Source organism: Rousettus aegyptiacus, unplaced genomic scaffold (assembly GCF_014176215.1).
Source record: "Rousettus aegyptiacus isolate mRouAeg1 unplaced genomic scaffold, mRouAeg1.p scaffold_m13_p_15, whole genome shotgun sequence".
Lineage (NCBI taxonomy): Eukaryota > Metazoa > Chordata > Mammalia > Chiroptera > Pteropodidae > Rousettus > Rousettus aegyptiacus.
Window position 1 is genome coordinate 14,519,797 of NW_023416290.1, and position 17,000 is coordinate 14,536,796.

The following is a 17,000-nucleotide window of genomic DNA, read 5'->3' on the forward strand; positions in this document are numbered from 1 at the left end:
ATTGGGTGACTCTCTCAATAAAAATTTCAATATTGAAATACTTTTCACTGAAGGAGTCTCACATTTGATTAAATATTCTAGAAGTTAATTCATTCATCTATTTTGCCAAATGTAGTTTACTTTACTATCAAATGTCTATAAAACTGTGGTAAATCTTATCTGTGCTAAGAAAATACATAAAATTGCTCATTAGAGAGCCAAGTTGAATGAATACATCTCAATTTTTAAGTGCTTGTTAGAAGTCATTTGACATTGTTTTACTTCCTAATTTAAATTTACTGGTGGTGTTGATAGTGACGCTCACTGCACACACATCACTTCAACGACACACTTAGTCTTACCACCACTACCTGTTAGAAACACTTTCTAAAAACTCCTCTCAAAGAAAATTAACAAATAATTTTCATTGAACTGAAAAGATAATTTTATAACAGGAAAATTTTCTATTCCAACTAATCACGAAATTCTTCAAAAAAATTTTAAAAAGGTATATCTGTTGGTCTTACTTTGGGTGTATTTCAGTAGAAGTAATCCTGAAAATTTAATTCGAGTTACTCAGGTAATTTAAACGGAAGGCTCTGTCTCTTTAAAATACATCCCAAATCCATCCACTGCTTCCCATCTCTGTTACGACCCACTACCTTGACCCAAGGTTGCTACGGCAATCCCCCAACTAGAATTTCAGACTTCTCTTTACCAAGCCTCTTGCACATTGCAGCCACAGTGCTTATTGATTTAAAAACATGAATATGATCAGATAACCTTCCCGCATAAAATCTTCCAAAGGCTTTCTACCACACTTAAAAGGAAACTCAAGCCCTCCGCCAGGCCCTCCTGGCCCCTCGCCCCCAGTTCCTCCAGGCAGACAGGCTCCCTGTGCCCCCTTCTTCCAAGCTCACTCTTGATTCCTGATTTTCGCATTGGCTGTTCCCTTTGCATAGAACATTCCCCAGCCCGCTCTTGTCTGGCTCCTGCTTCTCATCACTCAGGTGCACACAAAGCTGTCCCTTCCACAGAGTGCTCCCCCCGACCACCTTGTCACCTTAATTTTTTCCCCAAACCTACAAAAATTTTATTTATAATTGGTAAATCATCTGTTTCTCCCTACTAGAAGGTTCCACGACAGCAAGGGACTAGCCTGCTTTTGTCTTCATCGCTGTCTTCTTGCCGCTAAATCGGCACCTGGCACTCAGCACCCGACAAACGTGCTGGTGAGCGTTGGCTACACTGGCATTGGTCCCAGGCCGGGGCTCCGGCGTTGGCTCCATCTGCGGTCAGGCGCCATGTTTGCAATTTTCTAGCTCTGAGGCTTGAGTGACTTTATCTTTTTAAAAACTTGCCTTCTTTATAAAAATAGAAATGCTCACAGAGCAAAATAAATCCAAATTTAAGTGAGTTAACTGGACTCGCTTCCTGAGTCAAAGCTCACACTATTCCAGGCTCTACTCCGCCCGGGCGCTCCCGTAATTCCCAGCCTCCAACTTAAGATTCCTTATGGAGGCATCTGGGGGGATAAAAAGGTAACAATAAAGATGCCCAAACACTTCAGCTCATTATTATATAATGATTTTCTTTCAGAGACCTGAGTACAGTTAACTCGGGACAGTGTAAGCAGGCTCTGAAGTCAGACTGCCTGGGTTCGAATGCGGCTCCTATAATTACCGTTGGCCAGTTACTTAAACTCTCCAAGTCTCAGTTTCCTCATGGAAAAACAGCATTTCTCTCACAGAGAAGTGATGATTAAGCAGTAAAGCCATGGGAAGCACTTCGCACCTCAGCGCTCAAGTTACACTGAGCACACGACAAATGTTAGAGTTAGCGTTAAGTACCAGACTGCATTTAAAATGTTTCTTACTTAGGTCGGTTCAGGATCTAATATCAAGAATTAATTCCATTAGAGAGAGAAAAAGCATTTGCCAACGTGGAAATTGGAATGACTTTAAAGCCTAGTGAAGATGAACCCGAGGACACGCAGAGCCTGTGGCCGACCGTCTGTCTGTCCGCTCAGGGCTCCCTCCGGCCACGAGCAACTGAAGCCTTTGCTCTGACGACCATCACTGTTCTCAGCATCTTCTACCAGCGCCAGTCACGCCATATGCCCTATTTACAGAGGTCGTAGGACAACTTTCAATATGGTAAGAATTTTTTTAAAGGCCCTTTTATAACTCATTTTATTAAAAACACGGTCTCCCTGCCTAAAGTCTTATTTTAAGGCTTAAAACAAATTCCTTTCAGCTATTTAAATATTTAAATACCCTGTACTTTGTGCAGATCTAGTTTTATTTTCCACGTTCAAAGAATCCCATTTCGGAGGCTATTCTCCTAAAGGCACTTTCCTCCAATGCACACTGTCTACTTGGCAAATTTCAAGGGATGATGACGACGACGGTGGGTCAAAGTGGCCCCAGGGTCTCTAGGGAGGGCGTCTCAAGCCGGTCCTTCTCCAGAATTGTACTGGACATGACTTCATCTTGGGCTATAAATTAAGCGAACCCCACTGTCCAAAAGGGATTTGGAGCCTGTCTTGCGACACGTCGGGTGGGGGCGGGCTCCGGTGGGCCCGGGGCGGGCTGTGTGGGGAGGCGACGGGCACAGGACTGCGGGCGGCATCTCCTCCTCTCCTGCACTGCACGGAAACACGGCTCTGCGTTTGGTCGGGTGACACAAAAAGGTGAAACCAGTAGCTCTCAAATTACACTTTACCTCGGATACCAAAGGTCACAAGGGCGCACGAGCCGAGCCGGCGGCGCGCGGGCCCGTGGGTGCTGGCGGACGCGGGGCCCTCTCCTCCCGCACGAGTCCTCCAGGGCCCGGCGGCAGGCACTGGTCTGCGGGACACCAGAGCGCCTTTGTGTCCCTTGCTGACACTCGGGCATTGTGTTATTTCTACCCATTAACCAAGGATAAATGACCTAGATATTGTGCCTAAGAAAAGCCTCATTTTTCTTTCGCCCTTTTGTTCTTCGGTGTACCGCGTTATCAGACGCCGCTCACGCTTCTGAGTCTTCTCGGTGACAGGGGGTTTTTGTGTGTGGTTCTGTCGAGATAATCTGGAGTGGAATTACGTGAAGGTAATGTCAGGTGTTTCCTCCCGCCTAGTCCGAAGACAGTCGGGGCAGCCTGTTACCGACAGCTAATCTAGCAGGAGAGGACGCGTCGAGACACTGCACAAAGGCCAGGACGCCGCGCTTGCCCCTCCTGCGGACGCACGGCTCAGCGTGGGCGCGGCGCCTGCACACTGCACTCGGCCACCGCGGTTCTGCGTATCGTGGGTCACTTTTATTAAAAGCGTCATTACTACAGTTGGCAGCAATTTACACTTTATCTTACATGATAGCAGTTTTCAGAGAAAAAAATAAAAGGACATCACGACAAAGAAAAAACAATACATTTACAAAGTCATGTCTGTAAACTTCAAGGCTAGTTTAGAGCTGAGGTAATGCTGTTTTAGCTTTGTGGCTAAAGTAACAAAGTCCTTTAATTTAAAAAAGGTACCTGATTCTCTAGTCTCTCTTTATTTATTCATCTATTTATTTTGTTTATACCAGTGCATCACGAGACCACGCGACAATGGGACTGTAGTTCGGTCTGGCGAGAAGCCTCCCAGCAGGTTAGTTTACGAAGGGACCCTTCACATTCAACAGCTGCCTTATTATTGCTGCGCCTCGGGACAGAGACGTTCACACTAACGTGGAGATTGTCAGAGTGTGTGGGTTTGTGTGGATGCGCACGCGTGGGACCCCCATACAGTCAAGAAGGGAAATGAGGGGGCAAGTATGATATGTATGGTAAATTTCATCTTGACCTTCACAGCAAAAAAAAAAAAAATTAAAGTTAAAAAATTAAATATATAACTTCATACTTCCTTTGAGCAGCACTTCCTCCCATTAGTGCCACTCCGTTACAAATCGCTCTTTATTATAATACCAATGGTACCAAAAGAAAAAGGAAAAAAAAAAAAAAAAGAGCAGAGCATTATGTAAGTTTCCTTAAAAAGACATGATCACCTCTCAAATTTCATCTCTCCTAGGGATAATAAATAATGCACTGCACAATACTTAATGACCGAGATACCTTTTGACACCTGTATAACATGACTTGGACTTTTTCTCTTTGTTTGCTACACTATGTTACAGAACAGCTTATAAAACTAGGTATGAACATTAACTGTGAGTGTAAACAGTAGGACTACCACTTGTCGAAAGTTTTAAACACTTTAACTGGAACTGGTACTGGTTATTCACCATTTTCATTGTTTTCTATTTCGTCCCCCCCTTCAAGCGAGTCTAGCTCTTCACCCTGTGCTATTTCGTCTTCTAAGATGGAGGACTCCGCAGTCTTGTCCAGGGTCTCCTCGGCATCGCTGCCTTCTAAGTTCTCTTCGTCCTGAAAGGTGCCCCCCTCGGCCTTGTCGGGGGCCTTTTCTTCGCCGGAGCCCACGGCGTTCTGGAGCCCTGCTAACGTGGGGAACCCGGGCAGTGTCAAGCCTCCCAGTCCCGGAGGCAGAAACATGGATGGGTAGAAGAGGCCCGGGGCCACGGTGGACAGGAGGAAAGGGTTGAAGGCGAGAGGGCTGGAGGGCAGCCCGGCCGGGGCGGTAGCAGCACCAACAGATCCATTCGCAGAGTCAGTAGCCGAAACAGCGTCTGTGCTTTTCTCAGAGTCCTTGTTCTCGTCCTCGTTCTCATTTCCTTTCTCTTCTCCCTTTGAAGTGCCGTCTTCCGGTTCTCCTTGCCCGGGAGCAGCAGCGGTGTTTCCAGCAGCAGCGGAGAGAGGGCTGTTGAGCAGCCCGCCCAGCCCGAACATGCTGGGCAGGCCCGCCATGCCCGGCAGCATCAGGGGCAGCACGGCGGCAGGGTTCTTCGTGTCGCCTCCGGCCGTGGCGGCCGTGGCCAGGCCCGGGGGGAAGCCCATGAGCCCGGCCAGCTGGAGGGACTGGAGATTCTGCAGGCTCTGGAGGCTCGTCAGGTCCATTCCAGCGAACAGGCTGTTCACCAGCAGCGGGTTGATGCCCGACGTGGAGGCCACCGCGGCGGCGGCGGCCGCCGCCCTGGCGATCTCGCTCTTGGGCCTCCGTCCTCTTCTGCTTGCTCCTTCGCCCCTCACCACAGGTCCAGTGAGAAGACGGTCAAACATCGACTCGGGAACAAAACCCTGAAGGAAACGGAGAGGCAAACAGTGGCTGTAAACCTGCTCAAGAAAACCTAACTTCGATGTGGGTCTTTGTGATGATCTGAAAACTGACATTTTGCATGGAAATACATAAGTGATTATTTCTACTCTAAAAGTGCAATGCTAAAATTTACGAAAGTCTACATTTTTAGCATTACGTTAGGTCACTGAATTATGCTGAGTTGCAGGAAAATTGTTAAAGGCTACTCCATCAGTGAGGTAAATGTCGTTATCTGCATCCATAACTAACTCGAGAAGGAAGCTGCAACAGAAAACTTAATTAAGATCACATTTTACTACCTACCCTAGAAAAACAAAAACTTATGTTCACACCAAAACCTGTACATGAATATTTATGGCAGTTGTACGCATAACTGCCCAAACCTATCCGTGGCCCAGAGAGACCTCCGTGGCTGACGACCACATGCCAGGAGCGGCTCAGCCACGCAGGGGAGGACGCTCAGCAAGGAAAAGGGACAGACTTCCAGCACGTGCTCCACGTAGAAGAATCTCAGTGTGATAAGTGACACGAACAGTTCCTACGTTACGCCTCTGTTCACACGGCAGCCTCGAGAAGCCAGAGCTCCAGAGATGCAGAGCAGATCTGCAGTCGTCAGGCGCCAGGGATGGTGGTGGAGAGAACACCGGGAAAAAATTTTTTTTTTTTTGGGGGGGGGAGGTACAGAGCTGTCCATAGTCTGATTATGGTGGCAGCTCACAAAACTTTCATGTGTTAAGACTGACAGAACTGTACACCAAAAGAAAAATAAGCAGTTTTACTGTATACTTCAAACAAACAAGAATCAAGACATCATTAATTTTAAAAAGAAACTGACAGTGAAAAACATTTTGGTGGAACTGTTGTCTTTTTCGTTTATTTTAACATCGGAAGTCACAGCTAACCTTAACGGTCTCAACCACCCTACGCTATGCCCCCCAGCAGACCGCTCACCAGGTCCACCTGGGGCATCGCCCTGTGCCGAGTCCACCTGAACCCTGCGAATCTGCATTTCTACACAGACATTTTAAATCAGAGCCATCTGATTAACCCACAATGGATTAAGGATGTATGTACATAAGACACGATGATGCATTCATGATGTATTATGCCAATTCTTTTAAGGTAAGAGTAAGCTGTAAGTGAATGATCAATGGCCAACAGAAAATAAAAAAAAAACTTCAGGAATGCAGCTGCGTTGAGATACCTCTCTCAACAGACACGCGGAGTTCGTACTTACAGATTGCTTGACTATATCGGTCCAGTCTGGAGCAACTGCAAACTCGGGGTTCTCCTCCAGCCACCTGGGCAGGTCCTTCATGGGAGGCGCCATGGCCCCGCCCATCTGGAGAGAGGCACGGGAACACGCTTTAAACACGTCAGCTCTACCCCCGCCCCTCCTCCGTCTACACACGCACAGACACGTGCACACGGCATATGCATGTATTCTGGAAGAAATGTGATTTTTTGAATAAAAGATGTTGGGATAAAATACTTTTGGGGGGACAAGGAATCACTGCGCTCACGGCCCCTCCCGCGTTTACCTTCTTCCCGTTGCGTTTATTGACGACAGGAACCCTTTCTTCTCCTGTCAAAGTGTTTATATCCAATTTATTAGGGTTTCGACATCTATGTCGTTTTTGTTTCGGTTTCTGAAACGAGGAAAACAGCACATCTGCATTCTTCTGCAAAAAAATAAAAAATACGTATTTAGTAAAATTACATTTAATACCTACTCTTTCCTGTATAAATGACCGTCATATCATTTCCAATTACTATGGAAGTTTCAAGAACTGTTCTAACTAATAGAAAAGATACTTTTCTTCGAAAGGGAAAAGTCCTATTTTTTTTCTCTGTACACTAAGGAACGAAACAAACATGTAAGCTCAGAATCGGCTTTCACTTAACCCTGCTTACAGTTTTTGCTCCAAATGCTTAACTAAGTTGTGGTAATTTTAAAGGAAACTTTCTCTGGCACCCTTGCTAATTTTTCTACTCAGTGACTTGAATAAACACAGAGACAGTATCACAACCACGACACAAGACTGTGCAGGAGGAGAACCGACTGGGGCCTAAAAGGACCTTTGCCGGAGGGGCATCCTGAGCAGCAGGAACTCAGCTCAGGCTGAACCCAATAACACAACATGTAAAACCCTACATTTAAGCTTAAAAAATTCAATCGCATAGGTGTGGCATAAATAAAAGATTTGCCTTGCTAGCTAGCAAACAGTTTCTGGACAAATCATCTGGAGATAATGTCTAATGTTTAATCTAAGGCATAAGTGTTACGTGCTTAAAAAAAAGAAGGTAATAAAGTCTTGGGCTGCATGAGCTGTTCAAATCTCTGCAGGTAACAGCTTCATAGTATTCTGTGCTGGTCGGACCTGGGCTGGAGACCAATTAAAGTGCATTCATGAGTGTTAGCCCAATAATGATACCACTTCGAAACCACGCCAGGCAAAGAATAACTGAAGAGAGCATGTCTGTTTGGGGAGAGATGGAAAAAGTAAGGAAATGCATAACTACAAGGCTGCCCTTCACACAGGACAGGCCTGAAGCTGGTTGGTTTCTCTAACACAGAATACACAATGACAAAAACTGGGAAACTTTTGAGAGAGGAGACATTCAAGCAAGGCGGGGGGACCCGGGATTGCTATGTTGTATGGGAGAATGAAAGGGACTGTCCTAGCTAGACTCCCCGCTGCTGTGAGCTCCGTAACACTTACTGGTACATAACTTGGCATATCAACAGTGTAAGCAGGGTGCAGCTTCAGCCATTCGACTAAGTCCTTATTTTTAGGAGCCTCGTCCCCCACCAGCCTTGTCCCATCTTCGAGGTTTATAACAGGGATCCGTGTGTCAGGGTCCAACTGCCCAGGAGAAGGAATGTTTCTTGTCGGTGGGGTCTCTATGTCTTCTTCGAAAGCTTTGGTCACCTCAGCATCCTCCTGCAGGAATTTGAAAACAGTCTGAATTCTCATATGGCAAGAAAGATTCTGACAACGTTCTATCCTAACAAAATGCTATCTAAGCATAACAGATCTTTGATCAAAAAGAGAAAAAAGTTACTTGAGACAATGTCAGTTTTGCAACAGCTTTTAAATTAGAAGATGGAACTTTAAATATTCTTTACACTGTAGAATTAGTAATTAGGCAGAAAATTCACAGTTCATCAGCGCTCCGAGTTTGAGATCTTAAGCAAGCCACCAGGAATGCACGGCACGGGGAGCACGGTCTGAGCTTGATGTATACGGAAGGCGGCCTCGCAACCTCTCTTGGGGATCCACAGATAAACGTCATTAAAAATTTTTTAATTAAAGAGCTGTTCCGAAAGCCAGCTTCACACGGAGCTTCCTGGCACTCCGTGAACAGTGCGCTTTCGTGGGTCGTCCAGCACTGTGTTAGGTCTGTGCGGCGGCACCGACAAGATCGACTCTCGCTGAAGTCCAGACCCCACCACCGCCCAGCGACCGGTCCTCAAACTCTGGGTTTTTAACCTCCAGACATCTTTTAGGCCAGCGCATCCCTCTCCGTTCCGACTGCTCCGATGTTGGCTCAGGCTGTCCTCACTTCCCGCCCACATTACAGCGATGTCCCCAAATGGTCTCCCCGGTCTAGCCTACCTCCTTCAATCCGACCTTTACATTGCTATATGGGAGTCGTTTTTCTAGAACGTACACCTCCTAGTTCCAAACACTGTGTCTCAGCTCTCTCCTATGTAACCGCTTTTGATAACTGAATCCCCACCACCTTCACCACAAAACCCAAGTTCTTCAGCATGGCAATTAAGAATCCTCCATGACTCGCATCCCACTTTGTCTCCAAGCTCATCTCCACTGAACCTTGCTCTCCTCACAAATCCCCCAGCCACTAACTTTGTTTACCAAGCACTACTGGCTCGCTCTGGCCTCAGGCCCTCTGCACGCCCTCCCTGCCTTCTCTTTTCAAATGACCAACTCTTATACGATCTTTAAAAGTTAACCGAAATATGACTATCTCTAGGGAAACTTCCTCATCTGTTTCTCCCCATGTCCTCTGCTTGCCATTCCCACCATGATACATTATTATCTGAAACACCGAGTTCTCTAGTGCAAACGCCTGTCGGGCCTTCATTGTTCTCATCCCAGTGCCTGGCACAGGGGCAGGGCCAGCTCCCAGTGCTGCTGGATGCGCGGCGGCTGCCCCCTTATTTATCATGGCGGCACAAAATGATCTCCGGCTCGAGCGCTGACATCAGACGAGAGCTTGACATTTGTGTTGTTCCGCATAAGTACCACTGCGGTCCTTTATGCCCCTTTGCCACTCACTTTATTTATAGATCGGGCAGCATTTCCCCTCTACTTCATGCATATGCACGTTACCCTCTACGATACCAAGTGAGGAATCCCCAAATTCCAACATTTGACTGTTAAAAAAAATTTAAAAATATATTCTCTATCAGGAGTTTTGAGCTGAGTTGCTAAATGTGACCTTAGTAACAAGAAAATACTGATAAATTCTTAGGGATGGCTTCAAATATGTAAGATGAATAAAGTCAGCCTTCGGTTTAATAAGGTTGTATTTATAACTACAACAGGAAAATAGCAGTGGGTGCGCTGACTATGACTCCCGACGCTTGGTCCACAAACGAGCATGTGCCGTGATTCAAACGTTAAACACGACAGTAAATGAAAAGAGACGTGAACTGCAGAAATCTCCCAGTTTGCTGATGCTTACAAGGGAAGAATTTTCGGTGAACAAAATCCATCGAAGTGTTAACATAGTGGTTTCAAGCAGGGAGGCTAATCGCTAAAGATGCAACTTTGGGGAACACACATCTAGAAATGGTATTTTAACTTAGGGAATGACCAGCCGCAGCTGATCCACTACCAGGGATATTTTCACAAGATTCCAAAAGTCATCATATGCTCAACAAAAATGACCGTTGCTACAACTGGTGCATTGGGGATGAATTTTGAAAATTAACTGTAACCCCCTGGATGCTTCTGTTTTAATCAGACCCCACCGGGGGCGAATGCCAGCAAATGCTGTTTTATCATTCCTAGGCTTTAACTCCACCACGCTTTTTCCTACTCTTTTAAGAAATAGAAAGTGGGCAAATAATCACAGGGATGGAATGAGAAAAAACATATCAAAACAAATGACTGTCTTCCCTCAGTTTCAAACTTCAGTGTTTCTTGAACTACGTCCCGCCAGCGGAGGAGCTCGTCGTTGTCCCTAGACCCCCAGGCACAGGCGGGAGCCCCAGCACCACCACCCTGATCTGGACTGACCCCGACCCGCAGGCGCTGTCCAGCACGAATTAGCCCTTTAAAGGGGCCGCACGCAGTCGGGTTCTTGGGGGCAAAATCTCCATCATTAGTTACAGGGCACGTTTTTAGGTGCCATGGTTGACGTAGTTTAGGGAAGAGAATTTGATTACGCTGCACTTATTGTTTCTAAATTGGGGGGGGGGAAAAAAAAGCCAAAATCTATTGGCACATACATTTCATTCATTCAAACCTAAACTGGTACAGATCTTTATTCAGATGAGATTTTTAAAATATCTTGTTATGGAGGTAGGAGAATTTGCAATTACTAACTTTATATATGAGTATAAACCTTAAATCTAAAACCAAACCTTTATACTAATCTCATAAATACCAGGCTCAAAAAAATCAGTATTTTTAACAACAGAAGCTTTTTCCACCTCAAGAGTTCAGAGACAACAATTAAAGGCTCAGGAGGACGTGTTTCTGTTTGGGGCTAGTCTTCCGAGAGTAATCAATATATCAGGAACTTGGGAAGAATAAATCCTCCGGCTACATTTGGTTCGGGCCGAGTGATCTGTATCAATGCTCAACACAATTTTCCAGCTCAGAACCATGACTCTGCTCATTGTAATTCTATTTCTTTAGTGGAAGAAGCCAGCTTTAAGGCCATGTCACTGACGGTAACATAGACCAGTGCCACCAACAGTACAGGGACCCTGGCCATCCTCATGGGCACACACAGTGGAAGTGAGCTCCGGAACTTACTGCACTCAATGACGTCCGCTTGTGGCTCATGAAAAGCAGATCAAGGCCCTCCACGTTTTTCCTCCGTCCCCGCCTCCTCTTCATGGGAGGCTCTCCATCCACTAGGGAGCCATTAAGCAGATGTCTCGTGGGTGTGCGTGACAGACCTGCCTGGAGCAGTTCCATTTGAGTCTTAAAGGCATCAGACACTGGTGTCGAGACACTAGGCAAGATAAACTTTGAAGTAAGAGATGAAAAATTTGAGGTAGAGCTTGGTGCCTCTCTCGAGGCCTTTGATAAATCTACGACTTTTTCTTGTCCGTTTTCTGAGACCACCTGGGACTCCCGGAGCTGGGCGACCATCTCCATGAGGTTCCTCCTCTTAGCAGCTCTTTCGGCCTCGATTTCAATTTTTCTCCTCCTCCTTCTCCGCTGGCGAGGGACGGAGAGGTTAAGGGCATCTTCCTATTGAAAAATCCCAACAAAACAATGAGCCTGGATGCATCGGCTAAGAGGGCTGGCTTTCAGACGCAAAGACAAGAAGCTATGGGCACTGAACATTCATGACATTGAAAAGGGCTGAGGACACAGCAGCCATGTTTCTTGGCGAGACCAGGGCAACACGAAATTTGGAGAACTTCAACCTGCACAAACAAAGCGCTCGTGCCTACCTTCGACAACTGAGGGGAGCTCGTGAGGTCCTCGCTCGCACTGATGCCAGCCTGGCCGACCATGGACAGCTCAGCGAAGCTCCTCTTCTGCAGGGGACTGTCCGCGGCAGGCGGCGTGTACCCAGGGATGAGGCCCTGGAAATCAAACATCTGGCGCCTGTTTACTGGCCATTTGCCTTTCAACACTGCTTCACAGATGTTGTCTAATCGGTTTATCATTACTCGATCCTAGAGGGAGAAGAAAAGTCACATGAAACTGTAACAAAGACCTGGTGAAAATGACTAGATATTTCCACTGAGATGCTAAAGAGCATAAAAGGTTTAAAAGTCATTGGTGGGCAAAAAGGAAAGGAAACAAGCATCCACCCAAAGTGCTAAGCCATGGTGGAGGGTCCTAAGGTAGCCCCAACACAGAAAACCTAACGTTCTTCAGTTATGAACACTGAATCACACAAATTAGGAAACATTACACTACTGGCACCTCTAAAATGTCCCCACGTTTTAAACGTAGCTTTTAGTCAAGCCGAAGACTCGTTGGTGAACGTCGGCAGATAACAATGGAACCCTGCATTTAGCTTCTCGACGCTCCGGCGCTTCGGATCCACCGGCGGGACCCCAGTCTGTCCCGGGCAGTGGGACATCATTAGCGTCACTATTAATAAAGTTCAGCATTATGGAATGGGCACCGACCTCGGAACACCTAATGAATGTCAATTTGCGTCCCTCACCTATTATCACTTCAAATTTCATTGAAGCGTGTACATTAAAAATTTCTAATTACAGCTCTTAGACCCAGTTCCCATAGATTAAAAGTGCCTGCTACTACAGACCTGACCGATCTGGGGAACTCTTCTCTATGCTCGATAAGGGAGGGTAGCACAACGGGGAAAGTCAGAGGGTACGCAGAGGGAAAGACGTCTTCGCTACTGCACTCTTCGGTTAAAAATCTCACATTGTTTCTTAAGCAGCACACACTACGGAAGGCCAGACTGGGGATGAGTCAACCGAAGTGGTTTTCATGTTGCTCATTTTAAACCAGATAGCCCTGCTATGGTGATTAGGATGATTATTTCCCTGCCCTGAAATAGACTCAAATTACACAGGGATCTAATTATAAAATTATGCTAGTTAGCCAAAAAAGTAATTTCCAGTTTGCTTTTGGTTAAAGATAACTACATTTGGAATTACCGCGTTGTATGAGACCAAATGGATTGACAGCCCGCCCTCTCCCGAGCGAAGATGACTAGGCTTCCCAATACAGAAGTTGCCTTGAATCTGAAAGTTCTACTTGAGATTAAGAAAAATTAAAACACACAGTTTTATAGGTCCACACATTTTCCCTTGTGCATTGTTGGTGGAATTGTAGATGGTGTGATGGAGATGCCTCAGAAAACAAAAGGAGAACTACCGCGTGACCCAGCAATCCCATTTCTGATTCTATGTCCAAAAGAACTGAAGGCAGGATCTCAAAGAAATATTAGTGCACTCAGGCTCACAGTAGCACAAAAATAAGCCAAGAGGTCCAAGGAACACTAAAGTCCCAACGATGGATGAATGGATAAAGAAAATGTGGTCTATGCATACAATGGAATATTATTTGGCCCAAAAAAGGAAAGAAGTTCTGTCACATGCAATGACCTGGAAAACCCTTGAGAACATTATGGTAAGCGAAATAAGCCAGTCTGAAAAGGACAACTATTGTATGATTCCACTTACATGAGATAGCTAAAGTAGTCAAATTTGTAGGACAAAGAGTAGAACAGGGGTTGCCAGGAATGTGTGCTTTGGGGGAAGGGGCGGCGTGTCAAAAAGAGGTTGTTTAATGGGTGTAAAGTTTCAGTTGTGCAAGATACAAAGGTCTGGACATCTGTTTCACAACGATATGAATAGACGGAAGACTACTAATCTATACACCTGAAATTGGTTAAGATTATAAAATTTATGATATGTGTTTTTTACCACGATAAAATAATTTTTTTTAAAGCCCACACATTTTATTTTGCCAAAGGGTATGTCTGTTGAAACAATAATTCATAGACTGTAGTGGACAACATGATCGTTAACCTAAAAATCCTCCTCAAAGAGCCAAAGTTCCATATAAACAGTTCTATTTCTTATTATTTTTCCTTCATGTCACATTTCCTATCCTATTACAAAAGTGCTCTACAGACTTTTTTCTTTGGGATTTTCCACATCACTCTTTAAAACATGAGAAAAATCTACAGTCTTCAATTCATACACTGCGTCAAAGTTTACCCTCCACCCCCACTCTTTTTTTGTCAACAAAACAACGTAAAACCCACAGACCTTGGGCCAAAATGAGAAGGCAAACGTTCTCTCGTGAAGAAGCTGAGCTACCGACGGGTCTCCATCCTCCATGTAGAATCCATCTCGGGTTTCGTCCCTCGCAGTGCTCATGGAAGCATTGCTTTCTTCATCAAAATTCTTCCCTCTAGAGACAGCTCCTGCTGAGAAATGAGTTAATGTGCATTAGTCACAACCAGAACATCACTGAAAAAGCAGTTTAGAAAGGGCATGATGAAAAATGTGAATACCAATGCTCCATTCTATTGAGTACCTACGATATAGCTCGAATGGTATTCGGCACTTTATAAAACTCGTCGTTTAAAGCTTGTGATGGCCCTTTCCTGGAGATGGTTATTCCCATTTTATAGATGAAGGAGCAGAGGCTTAGGAAGGTTATAGCACTGGTCACCTGACACTGTGCAGCGAAATCTCGGAGGAGGCTGAATAACAGCCGAGTCTCTGACCCAAGAGCCCACGTCCCTCCACGTAGGAGAAAGGGCTGGCGTACTGGCTAAGCTCAAAGCTCCAGCTCCAGCAGGATAGCACAATGCGCCTTTTTACTCGTGCCTGGCACAGCACAAGTGACTTTCCCTGTGACTTAGGGAAACACTGGCTATTTTTAATGTCCTACCCTTTCCTTTTTAATTAAAACTAAATAAATTAAGCATCAGCTTAAAATAATTACCCGTATATACTCAGTAGATGACACTTCTCCCCCACATTTAATTGTCCAAATAAAAATCGCTTGGCATTTTTAAGACGCTGCCACTATAAAGTTAACCCATATCCTTGATCCAGAAAGTGCTGTGTCCATAAAACTCTTCTGAGAGTTTAACTTGTTGGAAATATGTTTCCATGCCATATCAGAGCAGAACATAAGTCTAAGCACACCCTGACAGCATCCCTTCACGGAAGAAAAGGTACACTAATTACCCCTGAAAAACAAAGACAGAGCCCTTGTCCCGCGGCCGGCTGCGACTGCAGGGTGGCGGCGGAGGGGTCTGTGTGGCCAGGCAGTACCTTCGGGCTGGGAAGATTCTTCGGACTTATCGTCATCCTCCAGCTTCTCCTCTTCGTCCTCTTCAGAGCCTTTTTCTGAGACGGACTTGGGCCCCGTGTCCGCACTGACCTCGGCAGCTTTCAGTTCGTTCTTCACGGCGCCGGCCTCGGCCTCGCGGTCCTGTTTACTGTCCTTTTCCCCGCCGGCGGTTTCTTCTTCCTCCTCTTTCACCTCAGGTTTGTCCTGGGCAGCTGCGTTTTCAGACTCCTCCACTTTGCCTTCAGTTTGTCCCATCCCCTTTTCATCCTGAACGTGAGCAGATGAGACGACGGCAGGTACCTGGCCGAATCCGACCGCCAGTGGGTTCAGGGATGAGATAGCGCCTGCCCCTCTGTTCTGAGCGAAGTTTTTGTGCGCGTCCAGGAAGGACAGCTCGGGGTCGTTGAGGATGTGATAGTCCGTCCGGCTGACCCCGTGTTTCGCGGCGCCTACCAGCAGGTCTCGGTCGTGCCTCCCGCACTCCCACCACTCCGGCAGGTCCAAGCTCGGCTGGCAGAGCTTCAGCCTCTCCGCCAGCTGCGGGTGGTGAAGAACCTGCTCTCGTATTCTCCGGAGCAGTTCGATGCGGTACAGGGTTCTCGAGGCCCGCTCTTCTGTAATCGGCTCGATCATGGAGAGGTCGGGCGGCTCTGAAAACATGAGAACAATCATATTTGCTGGGGGAAAAACAAAGGAGGCTTTAAAATTGTTCACTTTCTTATTTTTCACTTAACTGGCCTTTCAGTATAGAACTTTTGTGACTGGCTGGACCTACCATCATCTGGCTTGGTGGGCATTCGACACACGCGCCTACACATGGCCACGAAACAACTGAAGTATTTCTCCAAACTCTCATCAGACTTTTTGTCCAGTCTGGCGAAGGCTCGAAATTGGTTCCAATCAAACTGCTGTTTCATGGGGTCAAAAATAACCCCGAAAGTGGATACCACACGGTAAAAATCCGCCTCTTCTCTTCTTGTCCACCTGTTAGAAAGATGACATTCGCTTGAACTGTACTTTAGTAAAAAGGTTTAGTTTATTTCCCCTAAGCTTAATACACGGTACTTATTTTGGGGGTGGAGAGATAGGCTGTTTGGACGGTCCTTATCTTGAGTGTGACGCCTGCCACTCGCAGGCCTAAAAGAGCAGAGAGGAGAGGATCGTACCAGGGGTTGAGTAAAACCATGAAAAAACTCACTTTTGCCGTTTCTCAGATATTATAGCTTCCCTTTCCGCCTCTAGCGCTCTCACTTCCTCCCGAGGCCGCCGTCTCCGCCGGTCAGTCTTCATTAGAGCCTCCTGCCTCATTTGTTGCCTTTTATAGCTGCGCTGATAGGCAGTAATGAGCCGGCGCAGACGGGTGGTCAGGGTTGAGGTGTTGGGCCAGTAAAGTTGGCCTAACTCAGCATTACTCTCACTGTGCTTGCCTGGGGAAGTGGAAAGATATTTTTGAAATGTGTAGCTGTAATCTTACAATACACAGGATTTTCCATCAAAACAAGATGACTCATTAACATTCAAATGACAGTGTGGGAAAGGGCATCATAGTGCCCCCATTTTAAAAATATAAATAAGGAATAATAATATGACGTTTATAAACCATGTCTTTCTTAACTCCTTAAGGGAAAATATAGGTCGACATCAATTTTACATAAAGAAACATACTTTACACCATGAACTACATTGTAAGTGTCCTCTCTTGTAATATAATAATCTTGCATAAAAAAAAAAGATCACATAATTGTTAGCTAATGATTTTACATTAGAAAAAAGGTATTTTTTATAGAACTGGCGATCATTCAGATATTTGGCAAATG

General features: G+C 45.8%; 1 protein-coding gene across 5 annotated transcripts in view; it reads right to left on the minus strand.

Annotated features, from left to right (window-relative positions):
• Window positions 1-3,257: 3,257 nt before the first annotated feature.
• The window catches only part of CHD7 (chromodomain helicase DNA binding protein 7), a 172,789-nt gene continuing 159,046 nt past the window's right edge, over window positions 3,258-17,000 (minus strand). For 4 of the 5 annotated variants that reach the window (XM_016162550.2, XM_016162548.2, XM_036232834.1 and 1 more), the window contains exons 29-38: window positions 16,382-16,610; window positions 15,959-16,167; window positions 15,165-15,833; window positions 14,145-14,305; window positions 11,838-12,065; window positions 11,188-11,631; window positions 7,897-8,118; window positions 6,715-6,855; window positions 6,411-6,515; window positions 3,258-5,154 (exon numbers count right to left, since the gene is read on the minus strand). In XM_016162550.2, coding sequence (XP_016018036.2) covers window positions 4,237-5,154; window positions 6,411-6,515; window positions 6,715-6,855; window positions 7,897-8,118; window positions 11,188-11,631; window positions 11,838-12,065; window positions 14,145-14,305; window positions 15,165-15,833; window positions 15,959-16,167; window positions 16,382-16,610 — 3,326 coding nt within the window. In that variant the 3' untranslated portion in view covers window positions 3,258-4,236. The remainder of the gene's footprint in view (window positions 5,155-6,410; window positions 6,516-6,714; window positions 6,856-7,896; window positions 8,119-11,187; window positions 11,632-11,837; window positions 12,066-14,144; window positions 14,306-15,164; window positions 15,834-15,958; window positions 16,168-16,381; window positions 16,611-17,000) is intronic. The other variant, XM_016162552.2, reaches the window with a different exon arrangement.